The sequence below is a fragment of the Uloborus diversus genome, chromosome 8 (assembly GCF_026930045.1).
Source record: "Uloborus diversus isolate 005 chromosome 8, Udiv.v.3.1, whole genome shotgun sequence".
In the NCBI taxonomy this organism is placed as follows: domain Eukaryota; kingdom Metazoa; phylum Arthropoda; class Arachnida; order Araneae; family Uloboridae; genus Uloborus; species Uloborus diversus.
Window position 1 is genome coordinate 19,439,951 of NC_072738.1, and position 24,955 is coordinate 19,464,905.

At 32.0% G+C, this 24,955-nt stretch overlaps 1 protein-coding gene across 1 annotated transcript in view; it reads left to right on the forward strand.

The window, feature by feature from the left end:
* LOC129228294 (glutamate receptor ionotropic, NMDA 2B-like) overlaps nt 1-24,955 on the forward strand; it is a 188,612-nt gene that overhangs the window by 21,324 nt on the left and 142,333 nt on the right. The window contains exons 4-6 of the mRNA XM_054862972.1: nt 2,192-2,315; nt 3,988-4,208; nt 6,155-6,302. Coding sequence (XP_054718947.1) covers nt 2,192-2,315; nt 3,988-4,208; nt 6,155-6,302 — 493 coding nt within the window. The remainder of the gene's footprint in view (nt 1-2,191; nt 2,316-3,987; nt 4,209-6,154; nt 6,303-24,955) is intronic.

The following is a 24,955-nucleotide window of genomic DNA, read 5'->3' on the forward strand; positions in this document are numbered from 1 at the left end:
TAAAGTTATTTTTGCGCGTACGTTTTAGTAAATTTAAAAAAAAAAGTGATTTTTTTTTAAAGTAAATGAAAGCATAAAAAAGTGCATTGCTCCATAATATATTGACAAAATAATAATAAGGGGGAAACGCAATAAATTTGGTTAAAAAAAAAAAAAGCATCAATCTGAAAGTAGCATTAGTAGACTTTTAACACATTTTGGTCTGTTGGTTCTTCTGTGTGTCTATCTGCACAATCATTTTTCACGTAATAATCCGGCTAAAAGAAATGTCTGTTCTTTAACAGTATTTCGCCAGAAAACCTCTGCCACATTTTTTAACAGCTCAAAAATCCTTTGAAATATTCTTTGTCAGGCAAATAGCAAATGTAATACCTTTGGATGAAACATATAGTTGAAAGTTTAGTAGCAAGGTGTTTTCATAAAAAAAAACGTTTTTGATTACAACTTTTCAAGGTAAATATTTGGAGATGTAAGCAAAGTAACGTTCGATTCTCAAGCCAAAATTTAGGTATTTTGATTGAAAAACCAAAATAAAAATAATAACTCTAGAATACTGAAAAAAGTTGGAAAGTTTTTCCAATTTCTTTAAAAAATTGCTTTAGCTTTTCAGATAAAACTTCTTTAAAGCAAAGTATTTCATTTTATGCTAAAGAAAGATCTGAAAAAAAAAATATATATATATATATATATATATATATATATATATATATATATATATATATATACAGGTAGTTATCAAAATAATGGTGAGACCTGAGAATAAAAGTGATTTTTGAATGCGCTTTGTAAGTAATAAAAAATAAAATTAGATATCTGTTTTTTTTTTTTTAAATAAATAGCAATGAACATATTCTGGTACTATTTGGTGGTTTAACCGAAGTTCTGGAAATCTTTGATTTTTTTTCAAGCACGTCAAATGTCGGACTTCTCAATATTTTAAAGAGGCCAAATTGTTGGAGCTCGTCTAGCTGAAGCAAGTGTAACTGAAACATTTCAACTTTTTGACGCATCTATAAGTACAGTATCTAAAATCATGACAGCATACACACATCGCGGTAAGACAAGCTCAGCAAAGCAAAATAGTGGGCGGAAAGAGAAGCTCACTAAAATAAACTGACGGGTATTGAAGTGGATTGAAATGTCTAAAAAGCGAACAACAGAAGCAAAAGTGACCACAGAACTCATTCATCACATAGAGTCACCAGTGTGAACGGTTAACGTTAGAAGGGCACCTTTAAAAATAGACAATTCACAGCACAGTAGCGATTCCCAAAATTTTTTTCCTAAGTGTTTCCATTATTTTGATAACTACCTTATATATATATATATATATATATATATATATATATATATATATATATATATATATATATATATATATATATATATATATATTAGGGTGGTCCTTATATATATATGTGAAAAAAAATTTCGGAATTCAACAAGTGACGCCCCCTAGTTTTGTGACACTATAATAAAAAGTAACATAATCATATATACTGTTTCTCAAAAGTTTTTATTTTTTAATTGGTCGAGAGGAGAGGGTAGGGCATTCCATAATTTCCTCAATACTTGATCAAGTTTCAAAAGTAAGAAATCAGTTTAGAGATTTTTGCATTTCTATCGGTGGAAAATAAACAAACAAGTTACGTTTTTGCTGCTATGAAAAAAAAAGCAACTTCAAAAACCGGGGTTTGAAATTCTTGCTGTCGAGCTTACCAGTAGTTGGTAAAATATTTGAAAAATTCGTTTACATATTAAGCAAATTTATTCTCATAAAAATAACTATTTTAAAATGTCTTAATCTGGACAATCAGTGTTGTCATTAGAACAAAACAAAGTGCTCAAAGTTATTTCAAATCATTAAATACATTAGCTGCACTTCTCTATTTTTATGATTTTCAAGAAAATCACAAAAATATCAAAAGCAAGGCATTTTAAGACAAGACATACTAGTTTACCAAATATCGCTTTCTCTGTTAAAACATTTGGTGCAAAAAATACCACCTCTGTTTAAAATATTTCACTACGTAGTAATTATAGTAGTGTTTAATATACTTAAATGTGATAAGAATTAGTACAATACTGTAATTTCAATGCCATTCGGAATTAATTAAAAAGTGCATACATATTTTACATTCAATTTAAAATTATGCTATTTTCAATTAAAATGTACTTCTTTTAATTTCAGATACTTAAGAAGCGTCAAGTTCAGAGTAAAAACGGGGCCTGAAATAAGCTTCAATTTAGATGGCTCACTGAAATATGTGGAGCTTCAAGTCCTGAATCTCAACAACAAAAGCATATGGGAAAAGGTACATGATCAGCTATTCAGTAAGAAAATTATGTTTAATATGTGATAGAAAAATTTCCCAATCACGTAACTGGTATTGAGATGTTCTAGTTTCGTGTGCTACATTGTATAGAAAGCGTAAGATTGCAGAAGTTAGTTATGTTTGTCATTAATATAAGTATTATACAGCCGCCCGACTTGTCTAGTGGTCAGGGCAGTCTGGTTGCAACGGGCAGGTCTGGGTTCGAATCCCGGCTCGGGCATGGATGTTTTCTCTCCTGCCCTTTCGTTGTGTGAATGTGTTGCTATGATGGGAATGGTCGCCTACCCTATAAACGGATCCTTATGGCAGGTGTGTACTGTAGAAATCGGACTTCACACCAAATTACGGTAAAATTGGAAAAGTGAAGCAACGCACCTCAAATTGCTTGCCTAGCTGGCACACGACAACAACAACCTAAGTTTTATATTTTCACTATTTTATTCATTAAGTTATTGTCATTATTATCAAGGTCATGGGGTGTAAGAATTTTTATTGTGCGTGTGATTTTGACTGTAGAACGTTAATACTAACTGGCGGTGATTGACTTATCTGCAATTGACTGACTTATCTCAATGTTGTAACATCTATAGATTATTTAAACATAAATAGCAGACATTAATTTCACGTTGCCTGACGTGTATCATACTAAATGTTCAGAGTTTGTTGATCTTACTATCTATGAAATTTTGCACTGCGCCTAGATAAGAAGACACCGATTTTAATTGACGTTCTCTTTGGTCTAAAAAGATTTGATGTTTGTATGTTGTATTCTGAAGCACCGTGCTCTATAAATTATTAAATTTTAAAATTATCTATGTCTGAAGACGGTAAAAAATTTTAATTTTATCTCTTTAATATTTATTTTAATTTAATGTAAATTAATATTAGCATATTTTTTAAATTAAGCCTTCACTGTTCTAAATTTATAAAATAAGTAAAGTATTTACTGACGAGCTGAGTGACATTCAGTGCTGCTTGATGGGCATCATGCTGACTATTTGAATCTGAAGCAATGCCATCTAGTCTATCATTAGTGTCGTATCTAATCAAGATAAAGAACGAACTTTAAACAAAAAACATATGTTTTTTTTCCCTTTGAATTCGTTTTTTTCAATGAAGAAGAATGATAAAAGTCAGGCGGAACAGTAGGTCGAAGTTTTACAGGTGTATGGAGCAAGTAACAAATAATGGTATTGAAGCGGGCTGTGAAAGGCCTAGTGGTTATTATTTTGCATAATGTTTTTGATCTTACGAACGGAAAATAATTGATTTACCATTAAAACGTTAATTGCAAAACAAACCGTACAAAATCGAAAGCTTTTAAATGCTTATCTTAGTGAGTTATTCACTTTTAGTTATTGCAATTTCATCAAAATGTGAAATGAATACTATGCAGGCTTGATTTTTACCAAAAAAAAAAAAAATGCAGAAGCCCCATAATCCAAACAACTTATTTTTTTCATGCAAATTCCCGCTTTTTTTGCTTAAAATGTTAGAAATCGCTTAAAGTTAAAAAGAAGTTCAGGAGACTAGTTCCCATTTTCTTTTATGTAAATTAAGACATTATATTAATTGTCCTATTTCTGAAACGACCGTCACTTGCGAATTTATGCTAATTTACTTACTGCAGTTGTTTTATAATCTTCCGTAGATTGGTGTATGGACAGATACAGGATTAGATATCAAGGATATTGTTTGGCCTGGAAACAGTCCCGTTCCACCACCAGGAGTGCCAGAAAAGTTCAACCTTAAAGTGACCTTTTTAGATGAGCCACCCTTTGTAAATGTACTTCCGCCAGACAACGAAACTGGAGAATGCACAATCAGCAGATCTGTTAGATGTCGCATTGCTCCAGAACACAAATTGTTTGGGTAAGTATCGTATTTAGTAAAGGAGCGTAATATTTCAATAGTGAAATTAGTTTAGCTTAATTCAGCTGCCGAACTCTTTTAACGCTACATAAATGTAGCTAAAATTTTGACCAAGTTAAATAATTAAGATATTTTCGAAGATGAAAAAGGTAAAGTTGTTCTAAGAGGACTGTTAGTAACAATAAAAAAATTCTAACTCTCTCCGTATTACTATCTTGAGAGGTTTTTAAAAAAAAAAAATATTAAACTAGAGTTATGCGTAGTTTTTCAAGATGTTGTGGGAACTTTTAAAAAATGTAGTTAATGTATTATAAACATTTAGAAGTACGTCAGATTTCATTTTTGTGTCTGAAATTTTCTAACTAGCATATTTTGACTTTTTGGACTATTTGTTCAACTTTGTATTTCCAGTTGACAATCAAAGTTAATATAAGTCCGGTATTTCAATTGATCTTAAAACAATTCTATAGCAGATTAAAGTGAAAAACCAACGTAAATGAAGCACAAATTTTGAAGAAAATACAGCTTATAGCTATTTTATAGCTACAATGGAGCCTCTTCATCAGTGCAAAAAGCTCACCAACGCAACAGAAAGTCGTGAGAGAGAGTCGCGAGTTCTCCCGCGAATTTGTGTTGCGTTGGTGAGCTTTTTGCACTGATGAAGAGGCTCCATTGTAGCCTTGAAATAGCTATATGCTGTAATTTCTTAAAAATTTGCGCTTTATTTACGTTGGTTTTTCACTTTAATTATATTGTAGCACAAAGCTTATATGATTATTTTTCATTTAAATCCTATAGCATGTCAATTATATGGTCTCACTCACATGGTCAACTTATATGGCCTCAATCTGCCATAATCGAACGGAAGCCAATACACTTCATAAATACGCTCAGTTAATCATTAAAGTGGCGGCAAAAAAAAAAAAAAAATCACAACAGGGAGAAGTCTATATTTGTTCATTTTGTAGCAATTCATTAAACTATTTCGCAGGCAAGCAGATCAGCAAAGATGATAATGTGGAAGCGGAAGTCCTGTGGGACCCTTGCAGAGTGGGGCCGATAATTTTCCTGTTGAAAAATGCCTCGTGTGTGCTAAAACATGGGGCTGAAACATGGCACACTCGTATCGTTGGACTGTCATCATGTTGAGGGTTAATATTCGGAGAGGGCATGTATCACATGCCATGGCACCAGTTAGTATCATCCCAACACCACAGGTGAAGTGTACTATGAAAATAGTTGCAAAATTCCGACTTTCCCACTATCACAAAATAAGAAATGGTGACAATTTTATGCTCTTGTGGAGACCCCAAAGCTGGAGGAATGTTATGGGTGCTATCGCAGACTAATCCCGGTGACCCTTAATATTGATGCACAACACAATGGCATCACCCCCGAGGGCCACCTGTTCCCATTACTCAGTGACTGACAAGACGAGAGTCTCTCGGGAAAACAACACAATAGCAGCCTAATTGTTAGTTTGCGTCATGCTTTAGACACATGTGCTATCACACATGGCGGGACTCTCAAGAGCCATTTTTAAACAGACAATGGTCGGTCTCATACGGTAAGGGTGTCAGGTACCATGATTTGTCACAAATCGAACACATCTGGGATCACTTTGTGTCATAAGTTGGTCCGATACTTTTCAGCCTCAATCATCACCAATATTTAGTGCGCAATAGCTCTAGAAGTGGCTTAACAAGGTTCTAAAGTCCCGTTTATTTCAGTTTTTTTATCAAACAAATTATTAATTTGCTTTCACTTTGCAATCGTTTTTAAAGTCAATGTTGTCCTCATGTGCACAAAATTTTGTGTTATTCTGGCACCTCCTTATTGCGTCGATTTTTTGTTATAGAGTATATTGTGTGCTGAATGAACAATGTCATACAACTCAAATTAATTCAATACTAAAAAATTAATTTCAAAATTGTGTCTATTTTCAGAATTAACCATTCCATGGCTATTAAGAATCCCAATCTGTACAGATGTTGCTCCGGGTTTTGCATCGATCTGCTTCAAAAATTTGCTCATGACTTAAAGTTTTCCTATGACCTTTACCGAGTGGAAGATGGTACTTGGGGAGTCTTAAGTGTAAGTATTATTGTGGAAAATATCACGATAGCAGATATTAATGCTATGTCGCGTAGTGGTTAAGTTTCGGGCTTGTGCATCATTGTCTATAACTTCTAAAATCCGCGGTCCAAAATTTCAGTCGAAATGATAAAAATGACTTGAGTGCCTGTTTGGTTCAGCCATTATTGGTTTCACCAAACTCCATATGCAATTTCGCATAGGGAAAGCAAATGTGCCGCCATCTGATGTGAAACTGTGAGTCAAAATTCTCTACGCCACTGGCATCCGCACCTTAACGGTGGCACACAGAAAATTGGATACCATATCGAGAGATCCCACAAAGTCCCAAACAGGTTGTGGAATCTTTTTGAAAGGATTGCTAATGCGCAATAACTACAAAATGAATGAATATTTTTAGAAATATATTTTAAAGGGAAAAAAATCATCAGTGTTTTGTTTCAGTTAGTTAAATAATTAAATAAATATATAGTGACGCACAGGATTAAAAGATCTTGGTGAATGTTAAGTGATATTTCTGAAAAAGGGAATTGACGTTCTATTTCATCTTATTCAAATACCAAATTATGGTATTCCTTCTTCCTAGTATGCTCCGTTTTCTTTGTGCATCATTTTCAATAATAAGACAAGATCTATTACAAATATTTTTAAAAATGGAAAGGATTACTGAAACTAAAATGCAGATAACAGCCAAAAAATCAAATTTTACTATTTTACACTTACTATATTCCCATTATTTCATTCATTTCAACCTCTTAACCCTTTATACACATCATTCACGTTGCATTATCAGGGTAAGAATTTGTAAAACTTTAACTTAATTTGTCGAATTTCCATGAGCCATTGCGCTTTATATTTATTTTTTCGGAAAATTTCCTTAACAATAATTCAAGAATTTTTTGTAACAGGAAAACTTAATTTTCCAGTTTTGATATCAAACTTCCATGTAGAATTTATGTGACATGAGTCGAAAATTTTAACACAAACAGATTTTCCTTATAAGATATGAAATAAGAAATATGCTGCAATACTTTTTTGCTATACAAAACATGAAGTATGTGAAAACATTTATTTCCCGACGGTGTTGCCAATTCACGGCATGGATCAGTGAAATTCATGCGATAAGATTTCTTTTCAAATAAAGCTTCCTCCGTGACAAAAATACAAAACAAACAAATTGAAATACTGTATTTCATGACTCTTACTGCCTTGAAAATGAGATTTCTATTTTCAGGTTCTCACTTCCGAAAAACCATTTTCAGGTTGAACGGAAAAGCTTGCTGATGTGATTTGACTATTTTACATAGCATGTTTTTCCTATTTCGTTCGCAGCACATAAGAAGACATGTTGCCATTCAAGAACTAAAAGATTAGAAATTTTTCCTGCCGATGCTTTCTTGTGAATGGCTTTTCTGACGCTTTCTGAGGGATTCGATGCAAAACTTGCATAAGCCTAAATTTACTATCTTTGTTCTAAATGTTAAAAAAAGTAATCTTGTTTTTTAAAACTAATGATTGAAATACTTTAGTCTGGACAGTAGTCTAGACAATAATTTCAGATCGATCACGTTACTTATAAAACTTCCTGAATGGAGAAATTTGATGAGTTAGAGGGATTTAAAAAATTACGAATACAATACATATATTCAGCCCTCAAGCTACTTCAGAAGTATGCAGGGACGTAAAGTAAAAACATAAACAAATAAATAAATAAATAAAAACAGATTCCTTTGGAAAAACTATTAGGCTGACAAAACTGTCCCCCCCCCCCTCTTTTCTTGTACGAGGGCAGAAAGTATTGCAATAACGGGAAGTTTTCACTTCAATTTCGGGCTGAATTTACGTTTTAGTTTTCAGTTTATTCAGTTTATGTTTACTAGTGTTTCGGAAAGCAAGTATGTGCATGCGCATACATGAACAAATAGAAGCATCTCTTTTGACCTTTTCCCAGTCAATTGCGAGGCGTTTTTTCGAAACGTCCCTAATTTAATTTCACGGTTTTCCACTTAGTTCCTGTGAAAGATAAGTATATATTTGCGAAAACGTTTCCGTAATTACCAAAAGTTGCATAAACGCAAAAATCTTATTACGATAAAAATAGTTTTAACTACTAGGGGAAGGGGGGGGGAGATATGCTTATCTTTATTATTACCTGTAAAAACGAAGTACAGTCACCGGACATTGTATCTTTGTAAGAGTAGCAGGCGAATCAGCTGTTCGGTATTATGCTTGGACTTCCGCCTTACCCTCTGCTATAGGATTTTTTTTTATTAAAAGAGTTTAAGTCAAAACTGTTCATAAGTTATTATTACGTCTTTTAAACAAAAACTGCAGCAAAATTTGCTGCAAAGCTCTAGCAGCCATTTTGGTAAATCGAGAAGGTGCTCAGCTATTACAATAATCATATCTAAGGTTTTCGCAAGGCAACCGAATTATTTCAATAAACTAACGTAATTCTTCAGGAAGATTCCAGGTTAATTTCAAGAACGGTACTGACTTTAAGCAGGAAATTTCTGTATTCAGTTAGATATAGCACTGGCAGAAATTAGGCACGGTAGCTTCCCATTGTATTGCAGGAACGTTTATAAAACGAAATCAAATTCAAAATTTAATGTCATAAAATATGTGAAATAAAGCTAATTTCATGAATTTTAAAAACTTCATTTGTGTTTCATTTCAACTTAAAGTTATCGGTTCTTATGCACAAAATGAAAAGCACATATGTACTGTAAATCAGGGTCATGACAGGATCAGAAGTGTATCAGAAGTAAATGTGCACAAATATGTTCACCCCCCCCCCCCCCAAAAAAAAAGAAAGCACTTATTCGAGAGTGAAAAAAATGTAAATTTTGGTCGAAATTTATGACTTCATTATTAATTACTTATCGTAATATTTTAATGTAAAAATAGGTGATTATTATTACTTTAAACAAGAAAATAACCTTTTGAGAAAAAGAACTAAATATTTTAAAAAATAATCACAAAATGAACACAAAAAAATCTTAAAGTATTTTTATTTACTTATTTGTTTATCTATTTCATTATTTGGAATAAAGAAACCTGTTTGACGTAGGCAAATATAAATCTCAAGAGGATCATTCAAATATTTCCGCGGGCAGTTTTCAATCTGTCGGACAAGCTTCTACGAATTTGTGCTGTATATCAAAAGCTTCCCGCCTGTGCTGCCTAAATCAGACATGTCAAATATGACTAAACTTGGAAAATACATGAAGGATCTCAATATACAATTTCATATGTTTCTCGAAATTTCCACCCCATTCATCTGTCGCTTAAAGTAAAAGAAAGTTAAACAAAAAAAAAAATAAATAAAACTGATGTGAATGATGATGTATGCAGAATTTTAAAGCATTCATTCTTTTTGCTCTGACGATCAAATGTATTCGTCAATGTATTCAGACGAGCTCACTTGCCAAACTTAGACACGTGTCTACATTTCTTATATTTTAAAAGAAGTTTTCTACGTCCCCGATCAAAAGCTGTAAAATCTCGAAATTTGTTTCGTCTTCAAAGGAAATGGCGCGAATGCCCATCAAATCCAGAACATGATCTTCAGCTTCTTTCCTTCCTTGACACGTAAGACTATAAAAGTAAAGATTTTCGTCTCGTTTCATGTTTTGTATAGTTTTCAAATATTTATCACTTGAGAATACGTTTTATTTTAACCTGAAATTGCCTTTCCAAACATAAAAAGGGTTGAAATTTTACTACTCTAAAGATGCAAATCGGAATGCAAAGCATGGTCAGGGCACAGTAGAAGCTTGACATGAACGCACAGTAGAAGCTTGACTTGAAGCTTGACAAGATGCTTGACATTAAAATGCGAAAAATATATCTATCACAGCGGAATGAATAGTTAAAGCTGAGAAAGTGTTATATTATGTGGCATACATGGTTTCTTTAATAACGTGAAGGTAAAAACGAAAAGTTTTTCACTTATTCGTGGATATTTCTTAAACCTTCCGAAAAATAAAAGAACAATCATTGAAATTAAGAAATGCTGTACTTTTTTCTTAGAAAGGGTTAACCATACACCTAACTACTACAACTAAGCTAACATACTAAATTTATCATAAATAACAAAGTAAGCAGATGAATTAATAAGTAAGTGCATGAATAAGTGCAAGAACGTAAATTATTTAGGTAATAAAGAAATTCGTAAATGATTGAACAAATAAATGCTATAAACTATTTTATTTTGCCCCATTAACTTTGCTCTACTTGTACTTGCAAATTTTATTAACCATTTAAAACCAAAATAGATCAGAAATTAAATCAATATTTTCTGTATTGGAAAGCAGTAGACACACTGCCATTGAAAGAAAAAAAGCAGTATCTACAAATTTTCCATTTTTCATTTTTTTCATATTTTTTAAATTTATTGTACAATATTGCCAATTTCGTTTAAGCTGAAAATGACAAAAGAGGAAAAAAATTAATTCCCAACATTTCCATGTCATAAGTAAGGCAAAAGAGTATCTAAACAAAACTAAAATTACAAAAAAAATAAAAGAACATTCCATACTGTCTTATTGTTCCAAAATGTAAGAGAGAACAAGCAAGACCCAATTATTGTAAAATACAATAAATATATTTTTTAAAACCGGCAAACATTAAAGGCATCTAAAATAACCTGAAAAGATATGAATGATTTTGCCATTTGGTTTTGGTGGAAGTTAATTTTTTTTGCAAGATAAGTTTAATGTCTTCTTGACACACACAGTAGTCACATCTGGTAGAGAAGTAAAGAAACAAATTTGCATGCTGCGCATATAATGTAATTTTCGAATTTGTTTGAGGTATTAAAATTGTTTTCTTCCCCAAATTTTTTTTCTTTTATTGTAAACTTGAAACGAATAAAATCTTTCTTCTTAAGCTTCTTGCTGTTTCCGACTAAAACTAAAATAGTTTGGTTTTAATTTGAAATGTAGAAGTCTCCATCTGCTGATTTGTGTAACACTGAATCCAGGTCAACCGCAGCAGTGAGAATTTTCTTCAAAAAGCAATTTAAAACTTCTCTTGCAATTTTGTGTACCAGTAACCTTGAAGTAATTTAATTTAACTCAATAAATAAGGTTTTAGAACCTTAATTTAGTGAGAACAATGAGACGTGAAGTTATGGTATTTCACTGTTCTATCTTTGCAACATATAAACTAAGTTGTTGCATTTTCAGACGAAGAAAATTAACAATATTATTCTACTGAAAAAATTAACTTTAATAGAATAATGTACGATTATTATTACGAGTATATAACGTTTATCTAATAATTTAGGTAATCTGAACAAACAATGCAGACATTTTAGTTCGATGGTGTCGGATTATTCTAGTACTTTTTTTTCTTATAATAGATCTAAAAGCAGCTTTTTTTCTTGTATACTGCTCTCAGCCTGTCAACGTGACGTTTTGAAAAATTTACATTCAAGAAATACTTAGACCAAAAATAAATGATTGTCGTCTGACTGTTTTTCTTGTCTCAACAGCACTCAACTATTTCCTATATGGATGCCTCACTTGCAAAATCGATTAACTCCACAAAACAAGAAGTAGAGAAAAGTTAAGAAGCAGATTGAGTTTCACATAGGAGTAAATAGGACTTCGTGTTACATTTTTTGCCCTCACAGGGCCAGAAATATACTGAACCAGAATTTTAATATAAATGCACATGCTAAGCATTCATTAAGCATTATTAAAGCAGAAATGGTGATTTTTGTTAAAAAGTGGAGTTAATCGATTTGGCACCAGAAGAATCCATATATTATTTTAATAGGAATCAGGTATATGTTTGAAACATAAATAAAAGGTTTTTAAATAGGTGACCCTGAAAACTAGAAATACTTATTTCACTGTACCCACCATTCCTGTATTTTTCCCTTTAAGGTGACTTCCCTGAGATTTATACAACCTTAAAATTGCAGACGCTTAGTAACACTTGATGAAAGTATAGTACCTAACATCCGGAAGGAACAAAATTTTACCCTTTTTGATTGATGGTGGAGAAAAAATCTATTCCGCATTTCTTCGATAGTTGAATTCCAAGTTTCATCTTCTTACTTAATTCAAAAATAAACAAAACAAAGAAAAGATTCTTATATCTACAAAAGGGAAAACACATATTTCTAAAGATAACATTATTCAACCCCCAAAGCGAGAAATTTCACTCTACTTTTAAAAGCTGTCAGACAGAATGAAACTTTCTTTCACCTCAATGGGTTTTATATTTGGTTTCCGCTTTGAATGCTCCACTTTAAAAGAAGTGACAAAAATAAATGGAAAAATAGATAGTCCTGTGCATAGTGTGTTCGCTTTTGTTACGAAAATTTAAAATAGGAACCGTAAGTGGGGTGTTAATAGTTAGATTGAAGCTTTTCATCTCAATTGATTCCGAATTTTAAAAAGCAAATTTTTACTGCATTAAAGCACATAAAATGCCTGAAGGAACTCAATGCAAGTGTTATATGAATTGTAGATTCATACATTGAAAAATTATTTGTATAATAAGGTCTCAAACAAAGTAAAAGGACTTTTTGTTCATTCAAGAAAAATAACTCTCTCCGCCATCATTCCTTAGGCGAGTTCGGTGTGTGATTAAATCGCAAAATCTTATTTTCAGAAAACTGCTTTTTTTTTTATCATGGATGCTATTCTTGGTCGATGATTTAAGCACCTATAATTTCGAGGATGCTTCAAAAGCGTTTTACTGATAAGGACATTTTTTTCTAAAAACTTCTTAAGACTGGGTAGACCATAGAAATGTCAAACACAGCCTCAGAAGAAAAAAATGTCACGAAGCCTTAACTGTAAGTTATCATTTTATTCAACACATTTTTTGGCATTTAAATCCAGTAACAGTTTGATTTTTTTTTTTTTTTTTTTTTTTGCAACTTTATAAGAGTTTTATTTTTCTGAGTTGTAAAAATGTTACGTTAATCACAGTGCCATTTTTGTTGAAAAAATGTATATTAGCAGTAATTTTATTTAAAATTCTTAATAGAAATTACAGATATTAATTTTGTACATTGAAAATCCAAATAATCAACCATAAATTATTCTTCATTCTTAAATTTTCAAGTAAAAAAGTAATAAAAACCGCTGTGAATGTCACGTTAGTCATTATGGAATGACCTGACTAACAAATAATTCTTTTTTTCTTTTTTTTTTTAATTTTCATCCTTATTTTAAATTAATTTTTACAGTTTAAATACACTTCTACGAGTGCATCTTGCGTAGTTTTCAAAAGATGAAGGCATTTTTTTTTTAATTTTGAAAAAGGTTACACTAGAACAGACAGAAATTTTTTAAAAAAGACCACCAAAGATGTCAATAAAACAGATTTTAAAAATTCAAATACAGGCTAATCTAATGCATGGCATCACCAAATCAGAAGATGCTATGTAGTTGTGATCAAATAGGGTGGCAACTACGATGTTGCTGTACGATTGTGCAACGTCGCCAAACCAGGATATCCTTATTTTATAATTGCCATAAATTCATCCTGTTTTATCCTGTATCCTGTTTTATAGCCCTTCTAAACACTTACGAGTTAAGCTTTTCGAAATGTTTATGAAATAATTACTTCTAATGTCAATCGTACACTGTAAAAACGATTCAGAAACGTTCCTGGAAAATAATACGCAGCTGATGTGCCTAATTTCTTCCAGGAACAAATCTTGGAAAAACCAGGAACCTTTTCCGCTAAAAGTCAGTAAACTTTCTGAAGAAGTGCGAAATCTCCCCCGTTAAAACCAGTCATATCTCTAGAACCTTCTAGAAAAATTACGTAGGTTTAGTGTAATTGACTGTAATCATAAAGAACCACAGCTATGTAAGGAGGAACCAAAGCCTATTTCTTGCCTGCAATTCCTGCCTTGCAAAGCTGTAGCTATCCATTGACTTTTTCGCTCTCATTGGGAGCTTTGTCAATCTGGACAAGCCGTAGTCAACCTCCAGCCGATACACTTAATAAACAGGCTCATTCAATTTTTAAACTGGTTACTAAATATATTTTCCACAACAGTGAAAAGTCTGCACGCGTGCAACTTGTAGCGATTCAGGAAACTTTTTTGTGAAGATACTTGTTTTTACGGGGAAATAGGTGAAAACTTGTGAAATCCCGAGACGTTCCACGGAAATAACCAGTAACGTTTCGGAATTTTTTTACAGTGTATTGTAATATGTGAGACTAAATCATTTCAAACTATTATTGCGTAAATCCTTGATTTTCTCCAGGGCTGTTTTTTAGCAATCATGAATTGTTTATTGCTTTCACTTGTCCAATGAATGACGTCCTATGCACACACCTACACACACACGCCTACATACATGCACACACACGCACGCCCACATACACACACACGCACGCCTACATACACACACTCTCAAGCCTACATACACGCACACTCACGCCTACATACACACACGCACGCCTACATACACACACACGCACGCCTACATACACACATACACACGCCTTCATACACACTCACGCACACTACACGCATACGTAATTGCGAAAAGCATAATTAGAATTCAAGATGTCAAAATTATTATTATTTTTTATTTATTTATTTATTTATTCAGTTATTTTTTTATTTTTTTATTTTTTTTTAATTGTATTTTATTAATTTTTTTGGGCGTGGTGCGATAGGATAGCTAGTATTGCTTTCAACACTTTTTCTACGGTTCGATAGCACACAAATTTAAATTAAGTCCTTCCATATTTACCTGAGCCTTTTACTAAATTACTTCAATGAAGACCCAAAATAATAGTTAGAAAATTCAATTCAATCAATTCTCTCCTTTCTAGCTTAGACAATGAGCGGGACAAGCCCACAAAAGGGTTTTGGCGTAATAATTATACAAATCGAATTTATTAGACTGATTCCAGTTGCGACCATAAACAAATATTGGACGGTTAACGATGGCTATTCTCGTTTCACATTTAATAGTTGGAAATAGAGTATGGCAGGAGAGAGAATAGTTTTGATGAATTTTAATCACTATTGATAAACCTGAAAAGGCCAAGTTAGCACGTTACATTTTTAATAGTTAAAATTAATTTGACATTTTTACTTTATGTATGCGATAGTAAGACATTTCATATTGTTTATAATTTATGTCGTGTTTTAAGCTTGAAGTACGATTTTTTTAAAAAATATGTATATATTTTTTTAATTGTGACATCATTTATTTTTTTATTAAGTCAAGTAACTACCTTAAACTTGATATTGATTGAAATAAAACTCATATGTGTAACACTGATTCAAATTTTTAAAACAATTATATTTATGTGTCAAAATGTATTGCGTTAGGAAAATATAATGGTTTGCATAAATTTAGATTTTATTCTCGTGTGTTGCAATGTAAGCTTTTTTGCTTTGCGGTTTTTTAGGTTCTTCTTTGGTTTTATACGCTGGTCGTTTTTTAAATATAAATTCTAAACTAATTTTTTTATAAAATGCATTGAAACGTTTTCTTTTCTTCCTTTTTATTTCCAAAAAAGTAAAAAGTAGATCAAGTTGCTTTTGCTTGGCTTTGTGTGTGTAGATTGGACGCGAGACATTGATATTACTTTCACGACTTTTATCTCAGACACTCGGCTTTCGATGGCTCCTAAATACATAGGATAAAACAGAAATGACATTTCTCCAACTGAGAATCTGAGACACATAAATACACAGAAAGTAAAACCACAGACCTTTTACTTCTTTCCAATATCGTTCACTATCTTAGGCCATGTTTTCTTTTTGACTAACTTATGAAAAAAGTTGTAACGTCACCCTTCTAAGCGAGTTTTTTTTTATGTATCCTCAATTTTTAAAAGCATTTCTCCGGATTCAATAAAATCTTCTTTTTTAAATGTGAGTCATAAAAGTCAAAATAAATATAATAAAACGTCATAGCTATTGCAAAAGCAAACTTTGAAGTGAGACCAGAAAGTAAGTTTCTGGACTGAAATGTTATTTTTGTTCTGAAACTTTACTACAATTACAATTGTTACAACTCGACGTTCTTTTTTCTTTTCTTTTTCTTTTAAATAATAAATTATTTAGATATAATGTTTGATCAGGTGAATCATAAAATATTTTTAACTTTAAGAAAATGATTTTTTTCAAATCTCGAAGGAAATATTACTTAAACAATCTAGTAGGGAAATAAAACATTCTGGCTAGTGTTTACGTTCTATAATTTTGAAAAAAAAAATCACAACTAAAAATTTATTTGCAATTACTGCAAAGGTAAGAAGAAAATATGAAAAAAATATTTTTAAAAAATCAAGCAACACGACGTGTTACCCAGATGGTTAAAAAAAATTCGTTAATAAAAGTAAATTATAAGACGATGTAAAAACATAAAACTATTAGCAGATAGAACTAAAGAAATTCATAATTGTGGCAAGTGTATCAACGGGGAACCCACACCTTATCATGTTTTAACCGCCCTGCAGGCGCTGTTGTCTTTCATATCTTAAACTATCCTTCAGAGCAAGATTTATACTCTAATAATGCGAGAGCCACAGCTTATGATCACGTAGAAGATACGACACCAGCCAATCAAAGTAAGTTATAACCAAATATTTAGTGAAATTAATATTTCTACTTAATGAGGTTACCCTCCCCCCCCCCAAACAAAACGATCAATGAGGCCGGAACAGGTACAGGTTGTTATCAAAACAATGGAAACACCTGTGAATAAAAGTGACATTTCTGAATGTGCTTCGCAAGTAATAAAGAATAAAACTAGATATATGTTTTTTATACATACATATATATATATATATATATATATATATATATATATATATATATATATATATATATATATATATATATATATATATATAGCAATGAAGCATATGGTTGCTTAATTGAAGTTCTGGAAGGCTTGGATTTTTTTCAAGCGCGTGATATGTCAGACCTCTCAAATTTTGAAAGAGGCCAAATTGTTAAAGCGCGTCTAGCTGGATCAAGTGTAACTGAAACATCTCAACTTTTTGACGTTTTTAGATTTACAGTATCTAAAGTCATGACAGTATACGCACAGCGCGGTAGGACAAGCTCCGTCAAAGTAAAATAGTGGGCGGAAAAATAAATTCAGTGAAAGAAACCGACATTTATTGAAGTGAATTGAAATGTCTAAAAAGTTAACAATAGCAGCAAAAGTGACCACAGAACTCAATCACTATCCGGATTCACCAGTGTGCGTAAATACAGTCAGAAGGCACATTTATTAACAGAGCATTTACGACAGAGTAGCGATTCTCAATACACATGTCACAGAGTGTTTCCATTATTTTGATAAATACTTGTATATTGCCTAATCCATGGAGTTGTTGATGATAATCATGAATAATTTAGTTCGTTTTTCCTTAAATTAAATATTTAAATATAAAAAAACACTATTAATAGATGCAAGTACATCAAATTACAGCTATTAAAAACGATATACTTAAAGCCTTCATTCTTTAATTTATGTTATTTATGCGATAGAGAAATTGGATAAAATAGCAATTTTGTTATGGAGTAAAAATGAAAATCAATCAGTCACTAAAAGATACTGTGTTATAACACTATTTGCTTCAGTTAATCCATTGCAATTATGCTTTTTATTTAATAGGAACTAGTCCGTTGTTTTTCCAAAAGTACTACTAAAAAATCAATGAATATTTTCACAATTGTCCGGAATGTATCACCGTCGCAAACCTGAGACTAGCTCAATAAATAAATAAAAGTAAGAAATATAATTATAAAAAGAGTAAAATTAAAAGATAGCTCTATGTCCATAACGATGAGCACTTGTCCGTCTCTCAATGCAACGGCTAGTGAATCATACTCATTTCTTTCATTATTTGCTTTAGATTTTTTTTTTTTTTTTTTGTCAACCAGCAAGTTTCTTTTACTTTTCATCTAATTCAGCAATCAGGAAAGTTGTTAACTGATCTCACTTAAACCAAAACCTGACCATTCATTCATCTTTTGTCCTTAGAATCGGTCGATTACAGTCACGTGACCGTTTTTTAAGATTTTTCTTTCAAGAACTCCTAAAAAGACAATCACACCCTTGGAAAAATGAAAAATAGAATTTCACTACAAGTTCTATTATAAACTAGTGTTTCCATTTTATGTACTGCAATAATCAAAATAAATTTCTGACTTGTTGATGAGATAAATAAATACCTTTGTGCTGAACAGTAAAGTAAACATAAACAACGTCAAAAAAGCACAACGTTGCAGAATTACTGCATACACGTGTTTCGGCGTTTCAGGGAACGCCTTTTTGTATGCAAAAAGTAAAGAGCTTATGGATAAAAAGACATACGACAAAAGCTTTCCGACAAAGCCCTTTTGTCGGATGTCTTTTCATACATAAGCTTTTTCTTTTTGCATTGAAAAAGAAGTTCCCTGAAACGCCGAAACACGTGTATGCAGTAATTCTGCAAATTTGTGTTTTTTGTTCTTTTTTATGTTTACTTAACTTGATGATATTGAAAAATATAAACCATATTAAATATTTCCTTTCGCCCATACACCCCTATGATGCGTTTAAATTTCGCTTAAAATTGAGTGGTAGAAAGAAACATCTCAGATATTTCCTAAAACCTGCAACATTTTTACTGTTCTCGAGTAACTTTCTTGAAATATACAACCCCACGATCCATTTATTTTAAAAGCCTATGTCCTCACGTTTTCTGCCATCATAAAAGCCGATCTTCCTGTATTCGATCAATGGCTGTAAAATCTTGACTCGTATCTATTTCACTTGAAAACAGTTCGAAACGCAAACACATCCACTCAAAAAAAAACCGTAAACTTAGTCATCCCTTCGTCGTCCTTTCATGTTCTTCTCCGTCATTTCACACAAAGCTTTTAAACTGAAAGCATGTCCTGCTTGCTCCTTAGACGATAAATTTTAAAGAATTATACGTGTATGTCGAAATTTCTTTCGCAACGAATACACACACATAAGTTCAACATAAACATAATTTTCAAGAAGAGGATAAAAGGGATACGCAGTTTTTTGATGCATCGAACATAAAGAAGAGTGTACGCAGTTTTTTGATGCATCGAACTTAATATATGAGTGCAACGACATTTTTTCGAAATACAACTAGTGATTGCAACTCCGAGCCAAAATTGCAATTCCTGTGTTTTGTACATTGAAAAGTAATACCGCGATACCGATATCAATATCAGTATTCGAACTTTTTTTAAAAAGAAATAAGAACACGTTTTTTTTCTTTCTTTCTTTTTTTTTAACCATATTTCAAATTTTTATGCAAAAATGCGTTAACTATAAAATATGAAAAATTTTATGTCTATACTGCTACATAAAATTCTGATAAAAATTAATTTGTTGTGGTTCACTGCAACAACTAGTTACGAAAATATATTTTCGTATTCTTTCGATGTTTTTATTCATTGACTCTTGATTACTTTATGTTTATTTAAATTTTGGTATCAAGTGATTGACTTTGACACTATTTTTTTAAAAATCTACTTCCGCATTTGAAATAAAGACCAACTAGTCGACTCGTGCGGAACTCCGCACTCTTCTTCGAATCGTTTCATGTAACATTTATCTCTTTAAAAATTTCAAAGAAGAACATTATGAAAAATAATCGAAAAAAGTAAACGAATTTAAGTAAACGCAAAAAAGTAAAGGCACAAAAGAAGGCATGTAATTTAAAGACATCAGCGACAAAACCTCGTTAAATACAACGTTGTGATGATGTAATCATCGTTCACTTTTTGGTTGTACGTATTTTCAATGCAAACATAAATATCATTAAAAGAGTGACTGAGTGACGCGTGAAAAAGCAGTAGTTGTGCATGTGAAAAAACGGGTTGTGGCAAATACATTCCTGCCTATGTGAGCCTGTGACGGAAAAAAAGAGGCATAACGGAAATACGTATTGGCACAGATTCGAACTGGCGCCATTCTGATTGTCAAAATGACACTCCAACCAACCGAGCAACTTCGACTTTGTTTTCGAGTGCTGTTCATTGAAGCAATGTGTAATAAAAAAACCGCCAAAAAGCTTTTTGCCAAAAAAAAAAAAAGACCATGCGTCTATGTTTTGTCATTAACCAGCTGATACGCTTTACAATTATTTGTAAAACATGGATTTTGATTAAAGAATGAGGAACATCTCGCGTAGCGATTGAAACAAACATTCTAGAGAAATAATATATTATATTGAAAATAAATGTTTTTATTTTTGACAGTTGATACAATATCCCATAGCAGGCTGCTTTGAATGCCAGCACATGTTTTTTTTTTAAATCGAACACTTAAAATTCAAAACCAAAACCTGTTATACTGAATCCGTTTTTTAAGTGTAATTTTTCGAACGTAGAAAAATTGCATTTTTTTTCCGCCGAAAGCAAAAGATTTCTTATTTTTGAAGTTGATAAAAAATTTAATGTTTTACATCGTATTCGAATAAATAGTTAAAGGTTTATTGGGTGAGACTCGTTATTTCAATTTGGCATAGTAGTTTTTTATTTATACAAAAGGTCGAACACTGCGAACAGAAAAATCTACATTTCAGCATATAATGAAGAGTGTTTCTGTGCAAAAAGATTTCTCTTGAGGTCTGAATTTTTTAATCTAATATTTTTTTAATGCTTACATTATGCTTAGTAATCTGAACGGAGTTAAAGCTTTAAAAAAAAAAGAAAGAACATCCTTTGATTAATAGTCAATTTATCTGAATAATACCTGTAGCCTGCATAAAAGAGTTGAAATGCCAAGGAACATTCCCGTCGCGTTTATGTTATTGCCTTACGTGTGTTATCTGTTGTAATGAGTATTGTGAGGCACTGAAAAGTTGAGCTCCGACTCTGACAATGTTAATTCTGTTTCGGTAAATGGGGAGTGGTAATTGGTGCTTAATTGAGTTGAGAAACTTTCTTAGTAGTTTTTCAAAAATATTCCAACTAAAATCCGAGCCAATAACACGTCTATTTTTCACTTAACTCCACTAAAACAGGTGAACATAGTCAAAGTCCCAGCTCAACTAACCAGAGCTGCACTATACATGTAATGCGTTATATTAATCTGTAATGCGGTAATATTAATCTAAATTAGCTATAATGGCGGACCCGAAGTTCCGCTAATTTATAGATGAACCCTCTACCAAAAAAAAAAAAAAAAAACTTATCAATGAAACCGAACAACTAAGCCCAGTGCTTTTGAGCTTTATTAAAAGAAAAGAAAAAAAACAGGTTTATTGGAAAAAAAAAATTCAGTGATAGCGGTGCAAAAAATTGGAAATTGTATTAGAATTTTGAATAAAAAAATCTGCATAAGAACCACAGGCTGCATCAAGGTTATGCAAGAGCAAGGGGCGTTTCTTAAAAATTGATTTTTCGACCGTATGTCTGATTTTTGTCATTAGCCGGCTCGATAAGCTTTAAAATGAGGGGTAAATCAAAGAAATCGATCAAGAATTGAGGAAGATCTCGCGCAGGAACAAAAATCAGGCTACAAAAATAAAATATAAGGATCTCGCATACCGACAGAAAAATAATCCACAGAAATAGTATATAAGACAAGATATTGAAGAGAAGCGTTTTTGTTTTAGAAAATTTATACAATTTGTCATCGCAGGCTGCTTGAACCGTTATTAGGGTGGGTCGATTTTGACTTTTTTTTTGAAATCGAAAACGCCTGTGGTGGGAAAAGTTGTGTATTGGCATCAAATGCTCGCATAAAACTTTTTTTTGGAAATCAAAATATATTTAGATTCCCCGCCAGCCCCTTAAAGTTTGGCCAAATATGTAAAAACTGACATGTTTTAAATTTTTTTTTTAAAAATCTTATGTATAATATTTTTAATCGCCTCTGGTGGGAAAAGTTGTGTATTGACATCTAATGTTCATTAAAAAATTTTTTTGGTAATTAAAATATATTTATATCTTCTGCCAGGTCCCTGAAGTTTCGCTAAATATGTAAAAATTGACTTTTTTTAAATTTTTTTTTTCATTTCTTATGTATTTTTTTTAATCACATTTGGTGTAAATAGTAAATAGGAATACTCTTTGTTTGTGAACAAACTAATTATCATATCACATTACATATACCACCCCTGCCGGGAATCTGAAATTGCTCGTTTTGCCTTTAAAAAGGCCGTTGCAGTGGCTCATATGTCAATTGCACGCCAATGAGCTACCTTTACGCTACCTGTTACGGCATCTTGATGGAAGCACTGCAGGTCCTTTTACGTAAATGGTCCTATAGGGAAGCTTCTTGGCACTTGTAAGCAGCTACCAATTGTCGACTTTAAAAAAAATCGCTTTTGATTTGTCAACAGTTGATACAGACGGACGGCACTGTCCAAAAATACTTGTATCAAATATGTCAAGCAATATGTTCAGGAAATTGTTCAACATCACTGTCCACCAAATCACCAGGAAAGCTATTTCATGCTATGTGGCTTACAACAGCAAACAGAGTACTTCGTTTGTATTTTGGTACAAAAGAGTCATCGCTGGAAATAGGGACTGTTGTAGAATACATTATAAAAGTGTATGCAAAAGTTTGGTTTTTGATTAAAACTGAGCCTTCATGCACAGCATCTTTGGGAAGTTATCCACTACTCAAGATATCTTAGCGATGATCTGAAATCAGTAGTTGACCCTGTTATACAAAGAAATGGTTTTTTTGGTCTTCCAGAAAACCTGCTGATAGCCAACATCAACGGCAAGCGATCCTCTGTAAGGAAATTGGGCTACAGAACAATCCTGAAGGCCCGAACTCTTACTAATGAAACTGTTCGTGATTTTGTAATTCCACCTCTCAATTTTCAAGCAAAAGACTATACAGAATTGATAAATTGGCAAAACTGTGTCCTTATAGACCCTCCACTCACCAAAAATATACCCAATGCGGAACTTGAGAAAGTAGCTGAAACGGGTGACGTTACTGAAAGTGAGTTGTGGAATTTACCATGTCATACACAAGCGGTAGAAAGAGCAGTTAGGTTGGTGACAGAAGCATCTTTATCTGTTTGTGGAGCAACACGCCATGATGGCTTTATACGTACAAAATTGGCTTCCCGAAAATTAATGGCAAAATTTGAGAACAAAGCAAAGTATAAAGTGTAAAACTTCTTTATTACAAAAAACTCCGAGGTGAATTCTTAGTCATTTTCCCTTAATACTTCGGGGAAATGAGCGAAGAGCTGCTGTAAAACTGCGACGACGGACTTCTGGTACTTTAATCTTTTATACCTATGTTTTAATCCTAAAGAATTCTATAGTGTTATTATAGAAAAATAAAGTATAAAAAATGCTTTAATTTTTTTAAAAAAAGTGTTGGATAAAATTTTTGCTTTAAAACGTCAAGATTTTAAAAATTATGAAAATATTCCAAATTTCACCGGTTGAGCGGAGCTTGAATATTATTATTATTATTATTACTTATGAGTGAAGAATCTTACTAGGCAATCATTTTCACTACGGGTGATTAAAAAAATCAAACATGAGAAATTTAAAAAAAATCAAATAAATGCCAATTTTTCCATATTTAGCGAAACTTCAGAGACCTGGCAAAAGGTATGAATATATTTTAATTACCAAAAAAAATTTTTAATGAACATTAGATGTCAATACACAACTTTTCCCACCACAGGCGATTAAAAATATTATACATAAGATTTTTTTTAAAAAAATTTAAAAAATGTCAATTTTTACATATTTGGCCAAACTTTAAGGGGCTGACGGGGGATCTAAATATATTTAGATTTCTAAAAAAAAAATTATGCGAGCATTTGATGCCAATACACAACTTTTCCCAACACAGGCGTTTTCGATTTCAAAAAAAAGTCAAAATCCACCCACAATAACCGTTATGGCTTAGGTGGCAGCAAGTGTTCATCATTTAAACGATCGATTGAAATACAAAATCAGTTAAACTATGTTTGTTTCTTACGTGCAGCTTTTTTGAATTTAGTAAAAATGTGACTGGCTATTTGTTTTTTGCGGAAAGAAGAAAAAATGATATTTTACCCATCAAGTTGCTAGTATTTTTATTGTTTTACTTCGTATTCTAATAAATATTCATAGGTTAACTAAATGAAAAGCGTAATTTCGATTTGGGGTAGCAATTTTTTTTTTTTTTTTTTTTTTTTTTTTTTTTGTCCAAAGAGTCAAAAACTCTCATTAGAAGATCTACATTTTCATATACGATTTTTTATCTGAACAAATATTATTCCATTGTAGTCTGAAATCTTAAACCTGATACTTATATTTTCGCTTATCATGCTTTATTTTTCTGACCGGAGCCAAAGCTTTAAAAACAAAACAAAAACCTTATAAATAAGAATCAATTGAGTTACAGGTTGCATCAACTTTTCGTAACATTAAGGAGCGTTCCTATCTCATTTATTTTATTCCCTCACTTGTGTTATTTAATGTTTATAAGTATCCATTTAATGTATGATATTCGTCTAATTTTCGATGCAGATCATCCGGGACGGGGCCCGAACACTCGTTCTTCTGGTTACCAGTCGAACGCTCTGCCAATCAAGCTATTCTGCTCTGCCGATCACGGAACAAATTAAACTTATAAATTTAACCTAAAACCTCAGTCCGGTGCTTTAAAACAGGTTTTTTTTAACAGAAAAAAAATGTT